At 38.7% G+C, this 14,365-nt stretch overlaps 2 protein-coding genes across 2 annotated transcripts; one reads left to right on the forward strand and one right to left on the reverse strand.

The window, feature by feature from the left end:
* Positions 1–311: 311 nt before the first annotated feature.
* Positions 312–4,290, reverse strand: LOC149003951 (uncharacterized). The gene is made up of 3 exons (XM_089135580.1): positions 3,904–4,290; positions 3,003–3,070; positions 312–2,881 (listed from the first exon to the last, which is right to left on the reverse strand). The coding sequence occupies exons 1-3, from the start codon at positions 4,061–4,063 to the stop codon at positions 2,090–2,092; spliced, it is 1,020 nt and encodes a 339-aa protein (XP_088991706.1). The 5' UTR covers positions 4,064–4,290; the 3' UTR covers positions 312–2,089.
* A 193-nt stretch (positions 4,291–4,483) lies between these two features.
* Positions 4,484–14,235, forward strand: AHG2 (Polynucleotidyl transferase, ribonuclease H-like superfamily protein). The gene is made up of 7 exons (XM_089168469.1): positions 4,484–4,862; positions 5,359–5,489; positions 6,118–6,428; positions 7,938–8,051; positions 8,771–8,897; positions 8,976–9,246; positions 13,162–14,235. Exons 1-7 carry the CDS (start codon positions 4,510–4,512, stop codon positions 14,000–14,002), a joined length of 2,148 nt encoding a protein of 715 aa, XP_089024595.1. The 5' UTR covers positions 4,484–4,509; the 3' UTR covers positions 14,003–14,235.
* Positions 14,236–14,365: the final 130 nt, after the last annotated feature.

The raw sequence follows: 14,365 nt of genomic DNA on the forward strand, positions 1-14,365 counted from the left end.
TCTGAGCCATAATGCGAGAAGTGCTTGAAGGGGCATATGTTTGAAGTGATATTGCATGAAGTAAAGCTTTCATCAGCAACCGCAAATGGTAAGCGACTGAAGCTTCAGAGTAGAGGGGCTGCACATTATCTACATCGATTGAGGTGCTTCCATAAGCAATAGGGCAATAAATCCTCCTCTGAACCATAAATGCGAGAAGTCCTTCTAGGGGCATATATTCCAAGTGATTGCACGAAGTAAAGTTTTCATCAGCAACTGCTGATGGTAAGCAACTAAAGCTTCAGAGTAGGGGGGTTGCACATTATCTACAGCAGTTAGAAGAATTTGTGACAACATTTTTGCCTTTCTTACTGCAATGAGAGTCTTCATGTCCCTTTGGTCCCTTGACGTTCTGCTTGAGACTCACGTAATATATTGCATTAAGGAGACCTAACATTTGTTTATAGTCCACTAAAGGGACCCACACGTAAAAAAAAAACTCTTTTTTTAATTTATAATAAAATTCTTTTCATTTTGTAAGTCTGCAACGTAATTTGCATCAATTTTATTGGAATCATATAAGATCAACAAAAATCAATGCCATTCATGAACATAATTATAATAAATTCAAGAACTCTTTGGTCTTTACTGTCTTTGCATAAGAAGATACCACCAGTATGCTAGAAACACATCCACGAACTTCCAACTAAAAGACTCTAGTCTACACAAACATGGAAAGATAAGAAATAGGGATTAACCAAACCTGAACCTCCCCTTAATGAAACAGTCCTCAAATTGCACCTCAAAGATGCAGGACTTTGTCAGTGCCTTCCAGTGGTTCACTAAGTAAAATTTGCAGATAAGAAGATTACAGTATTCAACCATCCAATTCAATGAAACAAAACCTGGGACTGGATCTAACAATTAAAAACAATTCCAGAGCTCCAAAGGCTTGTTTTAGGCAAGGAACTGTCTTACTCAATTTGCACAACAGTTTGCCAGACACTGTAAAATCACAGTGCAGAGTTTGGTTAGAGTAACTTCACAGGAACCAAAAAATAATCTATCGTACAGAACGATGACATAATCCTCAACATAAAAACATCTAGTCAAAGTTTGAGGCAAAGCTTGGTGCAGGAACATATCTAAAATTGTTGTTCCAAGGAATCACTTTCTCTAGTTGGCAATAAATGGCGACACCATCCAGAAGCATGAAAACAAAATGGATAGTCAAGTGACTCAAAAGCAAAATAGAGAACAATATACAGAGACTGCATTAGGGAGAGGAAGTATCCAATCACAAAGAAGATCCAGCTGACCTTATCCTTCAACCAGAAAATATACAAGCCCAATCACCTTTCAGAGTGTCTTCATGTGAAGTCTCTTCTCATGTTGCTTCCTTTAGGTTCATATTTTGTCAAAGGAAGGCAATCCATGCAGACCAGATTGTGAACATGAATCTTTTAGAGCATCAAGAGAAACCCATTCAATAGTCAATAAATATGTTGGAAGACAAGGGCAAGGATCAAGCAGGCATTTCATAGATTACATGGTAAAGATTGTTTGATTGGGTTAGTGTCAGCCTTAAATATCTCAGATAACTCCTATGATTGCTGGACACCCCACTGTATCCTGGGAAAATGAGCATCTGCACTCTGTGCCACATTCCCAACAGTTCCCATGGCTGGTTCAGGTTGGTAGCCACATGAACTCGTAATTACAGGTTACAAAATACCACTTCCTGCCAGATGAAACACCATTATATGATTGAGGAAAGATCAGCCACACATTTGGGACATCACTCGATGCTAGATGATACCCTTTCTTTGATGATGAAAAAAGCAACCGTGCATTTTGCAGGTTAGCATCAATCAGCTATAGCATCAATCAGCTAGCTAACTGAGGGTTAAACATATCAGTTATCACTATCACTGATGTCAAAGCAATTTATGTTATTTGCAACTAGTGAAGATGATCTGAATGGCAATGTCTTTCTACCTATTGATTGACAGAAACAATTTGTCCACTCATTCTTCCTCAAGTCCATTCTGAGGTTGTTGGCTGCCAAGATAAGACCTTCCCCTACTCCTGCTGTTCCAAGGTTATTCCTTTAAGTTCCAGGACTCCGCTTGTCATATGGAGAAAGGAAAAACTTTCTAGATGGTGTCTTGGGTGCATATGTAAGCTTGGTGCCGACTTGCAATTTGGCACAGGCCTCATCTGTTTTGGATTTCAGTGTTTCATCGAAGTAAATTTTATCAGCTTCACAGACCACACTGTCATTAAAACCTCCAGACATTGAAGGCTGGTCAAATTGGTCCACCTCATCAAGTGGTGAAAAATATTTTGTAATGATACCCGTCACTGATACCACCTCAGACATGCTTTGACTCTGGGTGTCCTCAACAATTTTCCAGGAAGAACAATCATCTTCTCTACAATCCACTTCATTCGCTCCAATATGACCGAACATGGAAGGAAAACCACGACTGTCCACTGTAACCAGAAAACCTCCATCCTTTCCCTCAAGAATGTTACTCTGCTTCTCCTTTAGATTCTTGTTTTTCCCTTTCCTTGTATTACAATAAGATGGCAGTTTTTTCAGAGACTCATCTGGTTGCTGGAATATTTTTCTCCTTTTTCTAGATTTCTTAATCATGCTATCACATTCCAACTTAATATGCTCTTCATGTATCTGAGATCCTTTTAAGTTGCTACGATTACTACCATTGTCAAAAGGGTCACTCAGTTTAGCAACCAAAGCTTGCAATGGAAATGGCCGATCAGATTTATTCCCAGGACTTGTGTGTGCATGAAGATACCAAGACCCATTCAATCCTTGAAAGGCATTCCTTATAGGAACAAAGTCGGGTAAATGGTAGAAACATGATTTCCTTTTGACCTAAATAAGCCAAATATGGAATGAGCTCCATGCAATAGAAATATCATAGTAACAGGAAGAATGGAACCAGTTAATTAAGTTAGAATCCAAACAAAATGCAAAAATGTGATAAATGTTTTACCATTAATGCATTAACTTTGATCTCTCCAAAATCTGGGAAACAAGTTTGATGCTCCTTTCCAATTTCTCCTGTTAAGGGTCACCGCGCCGGTTAATTCCCAGCAAACAGAATATCAGGAAAGAACTTCAATTTTGAACTCCAATGAGTATAAAACAACCCCTCTAAGGAAAGGAAGAAAAATATTACAGACAAAGACAAAAAAAAATACACAATTAGGCAAAAAAACATCATGGCAGTTCCATAGGATTACTGCCATTATATAGGCTGGTCTGATGATTCTACCTATCTAGCAAAATTTCTTTTTTTTTCACACCATTATTTTGACCAACTAAAACTACAAAACAAAATCTTACAATTAGATCAATTAAGATAGGTTGATTACTGTCCAAGGATACTTTTAGGTTTCCATACATAGGTTGATTACCGTGCAGGGATAATTTTAGGTTTTCATTTACCTTGTTAAACGGAAGGTCCTGATAAATGCAGGCAAGAGACGAACATAAGAAATGGAATTTTATCAATGAATTGTTTCAATCGAGATTGTCCAACTGCATGGAACTGAACCCACAATGCAGAGAGAAGAGGGGACAAAACTCGAGAAAAACAGAGAATAAAGTCCCAACAGCTATGAGTTGGCACTTCAATCAGATATTTATCTGCTAAGTTAGATCCAACTTTTCCTCCCAATGGCAAAAGAACAAAAAACAGAGAGCAAGTCAATGGTCTAAGAATTAACAAATTTTCTGCTTGAATCAATAAGCAAAGACCTTAAAGAACATGATTGCTGCAGGACGACAATTCAACTAAAGAAAAGATGAAACAATAGGAACAAAAGAAAGACTCCATTCCTATATACTTATCAAAGTGACAATATAAACCACATGGACCCTATTTTTCTTACTTTTGAGATCACCTGCTGGCGTATCAGGAGTGACAGCCACAGCTATGCGGGTTCCTAGGTTTGTTTCCGTAAACACGGCAACTTTGGCAGGCAAATCCATTGACACCTTGGAGGAAACTGGAACATGGGGTTTGGAGAGTTCATCCCTCGTTAGCTTCATCTGTGAAGTCACACAGAGTTAGACACTAAAATGCATGTCAAAATCGCTGGAGAAGTAATAAGTTTTGTGTCCATAGGAAAACATGAGAAATCGAATGCGATTGGGAACTTCTGCATTTGTTTCAATTGCTTTAGGACGGAAAATTGATTAGGGCTACGAATTTAAGGACTTGGAAGGTCTTGGGAAATTTTGATTAGGGAGGATGGGTTAAAGGGTTTTGCCCTCTCTACATTAGGGTTAACTTTTTTTTTTTTTTTTTTTTTTTTTTTTTTTTGGGTGGAGTGTGGGGTTTGGGGTTTAGGAGTTCAAACTTAAAACCACATTTAGGGTTTTCCTTTTTATTTTCCCGTTAGTGGTCTTGGTTTGCTAAAAACAGGAAATTTTTAAAGGTAATTGTGATATCGGGTTCTCAGAGGGACAAAGGCGAGCAGAGAATGAGGTGAAGAATGAAGAAAGTGGCAATGGGAAGAGCGTTACCCTTGGTCCGCCATGGCTCTTTCTTCACTTGGAGACCATTCTCCTCTGCTACGTCGACCTTCGGGTTGAAGAAGGTGACAAAGACCAATTTCAATTCAGTCCTCGAAGATCTTCGGGCCCATGTTCGAGATGCTGATTTTGTCTCCATCGATCTTGAGATGACCGGAGTCACTAGTGCTCCATGGCGAGAATCTTTCGAGTTCGACCGCTATGATGTTCGTTATCTCAAAGTGAAGGACTCTGCCGAGAAGTTTGCCGTCGTTCAGTTTGGTGTTTGTCCCTTCCGCTGGGATGCTTCCAAGGAATCGTTCGTTGCTCATCCGTGAGTTCTCCCTTTCGGCTATTTGCGTGATTTTGATATACTGATACGCTGTCTTGTTTGATTTTGAACTTAGTCAGCTCTTGCTACTTATTGCCTGGAAGTAAATGCTACCAAGAAGGAACTGGGATGTCTTTAGTAGAATGAGTTTCGTGTTTTAGTTTGTACAATAAGTTTTCTGGGTTTTTCTTCAAATGTTAAACCCAAGGAGAAAAGGAAAGATTTATCCTTTCATGTGCAAAAGCATTCCTTTTTTTCGTGGATAATAATTTTGTACCTTCAACTGGTGGACGAATTGTGTTACTTAGAACAAAACTAATGCTCTCCTTTAATTTTTGGGTCCTGTTCTTAGTCATTCGGTATCCACTAGTTCTGTTTATCAGTTTATGTAATCTTATTGCTTTGTAGAATCTTGTTGTGTTGGAACATCTTCTCAAAAGCGTTCTGAACTTTTAGACTTGTGAATATGATAGTAACTCGAATGCTATCTTTCAAGCAGGCATAATTTCTATGTATTTCCTCGGAAAGAACTTCCTTTCACTGGTCCATCTTTTGAGTTCCTCTGTCAGACAACCTCAATGGACTTCTTGGCCAAATATCAATTTGACTTCAATGCTTGCATCCATGAAGGTTCGTTTTTCTTGCTGCCTTTTAAGTTTTTGTTTTGGATAGTGTAATAGCCCTGGATAACGTGGAGCAGACATTTGATGTGCCATCTGTATTAGGTTATTCTTTAGTTTTAGTTACAATTTACGGTGATGAGGTTTTTGTTAGTTTTTGTTCCCTCCATGAATGAGTGGGCGGAATTATCATGGGCCTCTACTTATGCATATCATTGGTTTCTAAAATATGCTAATGCTGAATTTGTGCTTCAAATGAGTACCTTATCTTTTTCTGTTTCTGTTGTTATTAACCTTCCTGTGTAGCTGCGGTGTTGGGAACATATGCTTGAATATGTTGTCATTGACTTTTACCATGACCCTAGGTACCGCATGCTGCATGCTTTTGGGTATGAAAATTTGTTGTCAGTGTGTAGTTTGATGTTCATTATCAGATAATAAGGACAATATATGCTCTATTAAAACTTAGTTATTTGGTAATAACTACCAGTAAAGCATCGTAGTGGGTTGCTTGTTTGTGTTCTCTTGAGCAATCCAGTTATTAATGTACAGTTGGTAGTATATGAGTTATCTTCTGTTGCTGTGTCTGTTTATGTAATATGATCTTTTTGGGAATTTACACTCTTGGGTAATCCCAGGTATATCCTATTTATCCAGAAAACAAGAAGCTGAAGCATGGCATCACTTCAATTTGGAATATGAGGATGGGTTATCTAAAGAGTTCAGAAATATACCGTTTACCAGTACGGTAGATATTCTTTTCACTGAGCGGGTGAAGAACAGATTTAGAGAATGGCGTGACAGGTTTTTACGGAATACAAACATAGGGTCTCAGTTTGAAGGGAACTCAAATGATTCAGAACAGAAATTTCAAACCGTTTTCTTCAAGACGCGTCCAGCTCTTGCATTGAAGGGGTTCACTTCTCATCAACTGAGGTTGATTCAGCTGGTAATGTTGTTTTGCTTTACTATGCATACATCCATTGTGAAATAAAGTACATTGCTGTAAGAAATGTCATGTGACACAATAGACTTGTGGTAATACTGTTCTACTGTAGTTTGTACTTTTGTATCTGAGAAGTAAAGTAGTTGGATAGTAGAATAAACAGAATGTTGTGTAATTTTTTCTTATGAATTTTGAGAAGTTTTAATTTACTTATCACTAAATAAGCTATCCATATTCTTATCATCATATTGATCTTATATACAAAGAATTATGCAATTTAACATTTCCAAGTTCAAAATTTTACTTTGGACGACAACACTTTGGGATATATGGTGACACTCTTTGCGATGTCCATATATTTTGGGGGCCAATAAGGTGTCTGTAGATTTTGATGGGATTTGGAATGCCATCCATTTTGATGTTACTTCTAGATCACTTTCTTTTCCCCATCCTCCCAGTTTCTGACTTTCCAAAGAATAGGTTAATTGTTAGTTCCTGGAGACTCACTTCCCCTATCCAGCCCTCCTCTTGACTAGCTGTCCCCCCCCCCCCCCCCCCAAAAAAAAAAAAATCTCTTTGTATTTCCTTTTGGTTGCTTTTAATATAATCCTTTATCCACCCAAAAGAAATGTATCTGCAGGTCATCTGTCTGGGGTCTAGGGATTGCAATGGGCTGGTTAAACAGTGCTCCACTGTAGCTTGCCCATTAACAGTTTTGAGTATGACCAAGAGTTGACAGAATGGGTTCTTTGTTCAAAAACCCTCAAGGGCCCTGTCACTCAAATGGTAAAGCCCCATGCATGCTTTGTGGGGCAGGTCCTGGTTGATCAATTTATTGGGGGATTGGAAATGGTGTTTGCAAAACCTTCTCTGCTCTAGTGTCATCACTTGGACTCACTGGATTGAGAATTAAAATAATAAATAAATAAAAAGATGATTGGTGAGCCTCATTTAGACAATTTGCATGCAATCCATGAGCTTGGTTGGATGATTCTAAACCATCAGGTAATTTTTCCAAACTCTTAGAAACTTTTCTGGAATTCTTTTTAGGGTTCAAATACGTGTTGAGAAAAACTTGCAGTATCTTCCACTCAAATTATTTTCTGTCTAATTCGTGTTTTCAGAGGGCCACAACTAACAATGGCTTCTGATCCTCTTGTCATGAAATGTGTGGTGGGTTACATTAAAATTGTGCTGATCCCTTGATCCCAAATCCAATATACTTCCCTGCAGTTGATAATGCTTAGGAAGCTTCTTCCAAAATGTAATATCACCAGATTATTTTCTTGGATTCCTCTATCTCCTTCACTTTCTCTCTTTACCACACACATTCATTTTCTCTGTCTTCCAAGCAAGATGTTTGGTGTTTTAGGGTTCTTTGCAGTATGAAGTTGCTGCTTTCTTATTTAGAATGCTAATCTGTTTCTGCGTCTCTCTCTGTGTGTGTGTGTGTGTGTTTGGATTCTTTCACACTAAAGGCATTGCTAATATATGAAACTGGAAAACATGCAGGTCGTAAGACAACATTTCAAAGATCTTGCCTATGTCACTGTGTTTGGGGAAGATTCCGCTGAACAAAAACTTGTGGTTTACACAGACTCTGCAGATGATAAACACCTGCTTATGGTAAGAAACTGATAATGCCTATTATATATCATTTGTCAAAACCATCTATTTAAATTTGAGTTTTCAAAGGCTTTATTTAATAAGAAACTGATAATGTCTATTATTTATCATTTGTCCAAACCATCTATTTAATTTGTGTTTTTGAAGGCTTTATTTGATATTCCAGAAAAAGCATTTATACATCCTGAGCAACCTTTTGCAAGTGGAAGAATGGAACTCCTTGAATAAGATTTGAGAAAATTCTTTTGGTTGAGATTTCATTAAACAGAACAATTAAGGTGATAACAAATCTAATTCTACTGCAAAGCATAGCTTGTTGAGAAATCCTGGAATTGGTTCATTAGGGTTCTTCTGTGAGAGTTGCACGCTTTTGCATTTACAGTGGCAATGATGATTCTGAAATAAGAAAAATGCAGCTTAAATGGCATTTCTAGAGCAGATCTAATCGTAAAATATCAAATCAAAAGGGAAACAGAGGTATTATTCATCAAAAAGAGGGCAGTGGATTTCAACCAATGGTGTAGATTATGTTGCCCATATCTGCATGGAGTTTTAAGTATCTGGCACATAAATTTGCATTTAAAATGGAACTATCCAAAAGAATTTGATGCCCATTTGAAGCTTTAGGGTAACATGGAATATAGGGAAAACAACATGACCTCTGTATGAGATGGATTTCCGATTCTTTCAAGGCATAATTTATTTTTCCCTTCCTACAGCAAGAGGTGAAGGATGGACTTCACAAGGAAGCAGAGAGGAAAATTAAAGCTGCGGTTGGCTTTCGACATGTTATTGATCTTCTTTCCTCAGAAAGGAAGTTGCTTATTGGTCATAATTGCTTTTTAGGTATCTTTTTCTCAATCTTGTAAATTATATCTGTACTTATAGGAAACACTTCCTCAGATATTCACTTATCTGATACAGATATTGCACACATCTACAGCAAATTTTTTGCTCCTCTCCCTTCTGCTGTGGAAGACTTTATATCTGCCTTTCATGAAAAATTCCCGTTCATTGTTGACACAAAGCACCTCTTGAGGACCAACAATGCCGTGCAGAATTTGATGAAGCAGCAAAGCACATCACTTTCCTCAGCCTTTGCCCATTTGTGTCCTGAAATTGCTTGTGTTGCAAAGGGTTCTACCTTGCCTCATCTCAAGTATCTGAAGGTTGAGGTTCAAGTGGATGACATGAGGTTTGTTCCTTGTCCTTCTGTAGATTCATATTTTGCAATCTTCCTGTTACATGAATTTCCATAACACTTAAGAATCAACCATGGAAGCTCATTCTTTTTTTTCTGTTTAAACGCATTTTCACCAAATTTTCATGGTAAACTTCCATGTCCTTTTTTAAAATTTCAAAGTGATTTTAAACGGCATTTCATTCACATTAAATTAAGTTTGACCCAACATAACTCTTAACACAAAACCAGATTTAAGCTGATCTTAGACCTGTAAGCTTTCAAACAAATCTAAGATTTTGTTTTTATCTGATTTATATCGAAGGAGTTATGGGACCAATGAATTGACCTACCAAGCAGGATTGCCATTTGGAGATGCAACGGAGAAGGGTGGCTTTTGGAGGGTGGTGAAAGGGGATGGATGGACCATCAGAGGCAGCGTTTTTTTGGATATAGGTGGGGTGGGAAAGGGGTGGGAGGATTCTAAAAAGTGTGGTTTCTACTTTTCCTTTAAATCCCAAAATGATAGATTGTTGGTTTGAGAGAGAGTTTCCTGCGGAGGGTTTAGAGAAGAGAGAAGACCATGGTAGGTGGCCTTTTGGAGGGTGGTGAAAGGGGATGGATGGGACCCATCATCCACCCTTTTTCTTTTCCTCCCCCCCCCCCCCCCCCGGCCCCCTTTTTTCCCCCCCCCCCCTAAAAAACGCTCGAGGGAACAGGGGAGGGGTGGAGCAGGGGTGGTAGCCATTGCTGGGAAGTCAGGGGGGGCCTACCATGTGCTGGAGAAGGAAGGGAAGGGAAGGGCCATCTCAGTTGATACGCCTGTTCTGCATAAGGTTGAAATAAGGAATGGAAATAAATTCATGAAATAGGCTTTAGCTGTGCATTGGATTGAGACACTTGAAGTTCCTAAATAATGTTTGAGTATCTATCAAGGTTTGCAAAGGCTTTGGATGACTGGAGATACCTTCACTAGAAACAGGTTCATTGACAAAAACCCAATTGTGAAGAGTTTGAGGTTTAATACTTTAGTTGGTTCTTGGGTACCATGAAATAAGGTTTTGAGAATTTGGGGAAAAAATAAATCAGATTTAATGGAATAGTTGATAGCAGATTTACATTGAGAAATACCAAGGAGGAAAATCAATAATACAATTTTGATTGGATAAAAAATAGGAAGAAGATAGTAAACACAAACAAGTGGGAGAGAAGTTTGAAAGCTATTCTCTGTGGAGACCTCTCCCAAACACATCCAATTATCATATGAATACTAAATTTAGAGAAAAGTAGTAAAACACAAACGAGTGGGAGAGAACTTAGAAAGCTATTCTCTTTGGAGACCTCTCCCAAACACATCCAATTATCATATGAATACTAAATTTAGAGAAAAGTAGTAAAACACAAACAAATAGAAGAGAAGTTAGAAAGATGTTCTCGGTGGAGACATGATGTGAACACAGGGAACCCCCCCATCCAAAACCCTAACTAGGGCCCCAAGGATGGATCCAAGAAGCCTCCATAGGCTGGCCGAACCCTACAAGAGGGGTATTTTGGGTATTTTAGCCCTTAATTTAATTTAGGATTTATTTTAGAATTTCGTTGAGTTAGTTACGGTCTAAATTGGACTTGTTTTACTCTCAGTCTAAATTGGACTTGTTTTACTCAGTCTAAATTGTACTTGTTTTGAGTTGTCTATTATGGGTCAGAGTTGTGTTTTAAAAGAATCCAGATTGAGATTAATTTAATTTTTTTTGTCTTAAGTTGTTTAATTAGCATGTGCTTAATTAGATGACTTAAAAGTGTGTGAGTGAGTTCTCAGATCCAAGGGTTGAGATCACGTAATATTTTGATTTTATTAGATAAGTGTTAAGAGTCTAATTGGATTTGTAAAGGAATCCTCATCTATTAAGGATTTTCCTAAGTTGGAGGCAAAGTCTATTCTTTCAGGCTATAAATAGCCTTTCATTATAAGTTATTTCTCAATTTTGGATTAATTAATGAATTGAGTGTTTGAGTCAGGGTCTGCTGTGTGGGTAGACCTTGGCAGGTGTCAATAGCTTTCAAATCATTCTTGTCTTCCTCAATTCCAGCAGCTTTCAAGAAAGTTCAAGCATCCAAGCAATCAATCAAGCTAGCATTCTCAATTTCCACGCAAGTCAACTGCCATCTTCATGTCCTCAAGCCTTCACAAGTAAGTTCCAGCCCCATCCCCACCCATGCAAGCCTCCACTCTCCCTCCCTTACCTCACGGACCATCACAGCCCCTCCCCTCTCTTGCCTAGCCCTAGAAACATCCCTGACCCTGCCGCAAATACCTTCTCACCCTTTCCCTTTAGTTTTCTGCAAATTCCAGGCCTTACCTAAGCCCTAGAAGCCATCTCCCATCTCCTCCTCCTTTCCACATTTTCAGATCCCATCCCAATTGGGACGCCCTCATTCCAACCCCAAAACACCCCCACTATACCCCTCTTTAGGATCGCCCAAGCCTGCTGAACGAAGATCTAATCTTAGTTTCTGCAAACCTGCCTTGGTTAGTGACTTCTAGAAATTCTGCACTTCATCTTCTTCATTGAGGAAGTTGCAGACATTTCTGACATTTTCCAGGACTAAAACCCCAGTTTCAGCCCCTAACCCCTTGAGATAGCTTCTGAAACTCAAAACAGAAGTGTTCTCAAGTTCTGTCCTAACCTTACAGCCAGCTCTAGCCTTTCCCAAGCCTTGACTGAAACCCTAATCCAACTCCCAGTTGACCTAGGACTTGATTTTCAAATCTGAATTTCAACTCCTATAGAATTTCAGATCTGGAATTTCACCTTCAACAGGCCTTGGTATTGTTAAAACCCCTAAAAACCCTCTACTGCTGGAATAGACCAGTGCAGCCACCTAATCTAGGGAGTACATCCTAAACCCTAACCCTAGATCATGGTTTACATCAAGACATCTCCCAAGCACATCCAATTATCATATGAGCACTAAATTGTATCTATAACCTGAATCAAGGAAGAGCCTGGCACCTGTCATTTATCTGCTTGCTACCTGGACAAAACTTCATGCACTATAATTGAGGTTAATAGGACCTCAGACAACTGCAATGTCAACCACACATACCTTGGGCCTTGGGGTGCATCATCATCCAAGTAGGTGAACCTAGAAGCTGTAACCTTATTGTGTTGCCCCTTGTCTTATTCACAAAAGTTATTTAATGCAAGGTAATCTTATCATTTCACATGGACAATCACAAATTTTGAAAATTACACGATCATTTTCCACTTATTTTTCCGATTTCGGGCCTTGACTAGAATAACATTTGAGAATAAGATAAGGGGCAAAAAGGTTTGGTACCTTGGGCCTTGGGGTGCATCATCATCCAAGTAGGTGAACCTAGAAGCGTAACCTATTGTGTTGCCCCTTGTCTTATTCACAAAGTTATTTAATGCGGTATCTTATCATTTCACATGGACATCCGCTTTGAAAATCCGATCATTTTCCACTTATTTTTCCGATTTCGGGCCTTGACTAGAATAACATTTGAGAATAAGATAAGGGGCAAAAAGGTTTGGTTACAGCAAGATTTTCCATGTACTTTATATATTTGCCCCCCATCCCCCAAGTTTTTGGATCATGGTTGCAGCTCAATTGAAGCTTATGAACAGAAATCTCTATTGCTGCATTATTTGGCTATTCAATTCCTATTATATTAGCTTTCATCGTAGGATCATCCAAGCTTGAGATGTCATAAGATGCCAACACAACTAGTATTGCACATGAACATCTTGGAAACTGTAGTGAGTCCCAACTGTTGTTCCAGTAGTTGAGAAGTTTTGTTTTACCATAAAATACAAGTCAATGAAATTCCCTTTTGCAATTTAGTAAATTGAACCTCAACTCTAGTAGTGGGTGGTTCTGATTTAAATAAATTCACCCGTACAGGTCCCCTAACTGGAATTCAGGAGCTAAGCATGAAGCCGGTTATGATGCTTTCATGACTGGATGTGTCTTTGCACAGGCCTGCATTCTTATGGGCATTGATTTCAAACTCCACGCACCATCAACAGTCTTGACTCACAATGAGAAACTTCAGAAACACATGAACCTGCTATACCTCAGCTGGAAGAGTGGAGGCATCATTGATTTAAGCAATGGAAAGGTGACTCCAGAGTCCTCAGGTTTCCATTTGAACAAGCGCCGATACCCAGAAGTGGTTTTCCAAAATATTGTTTTGTTCTGGGGATTGCCTCCCAAGCTCAAGCCCCGAGAGTTGAGAGAGTGCATCTCTAAAGTATTTGGCCCTGATTCGGTTACCACCATCTACTACTTGGATAAAACTGCATCATTCATCCAATTCAGCAAGGAAGAATTTGTGAATGATTTCCTTGCGTTGAAGGGAACACTTGAGAGAAATAATGATCCAATCTCAGTCTTGCACCCTCTTTCCAAATTATTCGAGGGTGGGCATACTCAGGCTGCCAAGTATGAGGTTTACAAAGAGATCTGTAGCTCTTCCATTTCGAGAATCTTATTTGCAGATCAAGCCAACTCAGTGTGTATTAAATTGAGGGAAGAATTACATAATCAAGAATTGGGAAGTTCCAGGGAGATAAGTGAAGCTGAGAACTCAATTTCAAGTTTTGTCACCAATAGTGGATCGACAAAGAGTAATGATGTATTAAATGACCCAGCATGTCGCCATTTCTCTTGTGATGAAATGGAAGATGCTTTGTATATCATTCAGTCTCAAGTAGGTAAACGGAAACAGAATGCTAAATTATAAAGCTTTATACTGAAGAACACCTTTTTTCACTTGAGTGGAACCATTTCTGTGTGGATCACAAAGGCATGAGAGGTGTCCATACGATTGAAATCATGTAATGTTCTCTCTTTGTGGTTCCTCTTTGTGCACTAATGAGGAGCCAAAAGAATAATTGTCAAAAAAAGCAAAAATGATTTGCATTCACCTGTGAAAAGTTACACGCTCCTAATGAATTATTTTGTAAACGCTTGTAGACAATATATGCCAATAGTATTGTTTTCTCATTTGTTTCTCTAATCAACTCTCTTAACCGTACAGGACCTGTAGGTGAAGGAGAAACTCGGTTCTACAATCTTAAGCAACCAAATTCCATTACCCATAATA

Source organism: Hakea prostrata, chromosome 9 (genome assembly GCF_041222555.1).
Source record: "Hakea prostrata isolate BN-2017 chromosome 9, UWA_Hpros_2, whole genome shotgun sequence".
In the NCBI taxonomy this organism is placed as follows: domain Eukaryota; kingdom Viridiplantae; phylum Streptophyta; class Magnoliopsida; order Proteales; family Proteaceae; genus Hakea; species Hakea prostrata.

What these genes read in the sequence shown, in the direction of transcription:
- LOC149003951 (XM_089135580.1), bottom strand. Translation starts at nt 4,063, where the DNA reads ATGAAGCTAACGAGGGATGAACTCTCCAAACCCCATGTTCCAGTTTCC. An exon ending in GCCAGCAGGTGATCTCAAAA is followed by an intron (nt 3,071 to 3,903) that starts GTAAGAAAAATA and finishes GACCCTTAACAG; the next exon opens with GAGAAATTGGAAAGGAGCAT. An exon ending in TCAAAGTTAATGCATTAATG is followed by an intron (nt 2,882 to 3,002) that starts GTAAAACATTTA and finishes TGGCTTATTTAG; the next exon opens with GTCAAAAGGAAATCATGTTT.
- AHG2 (XM_089168469.1), top strand. Translation starts at nt 4,510, where the DNA reads ATGAAGAAAGTGGCAATGGGAAGAGCGTTACCCTTGGTCCGCCATGGC. An exon ending in TGGTCATAATTGCTTTTTAG is followed by an intron (nt 8,898 to 8,975) that starts GTATCTTTTTCT and finishes TATCTGATACAG; the next exon opens with ATATTGCACACATCTACAGC. An exon ending in GTTCAAGTGGATGACATGAG is followed by an intron (nt 9,247 to 13,161) that starts GTTTGTTCCTTG and finishes TCACCCGTACAG; the next exon opens with GTCCCCTAACTGGAATTCAG.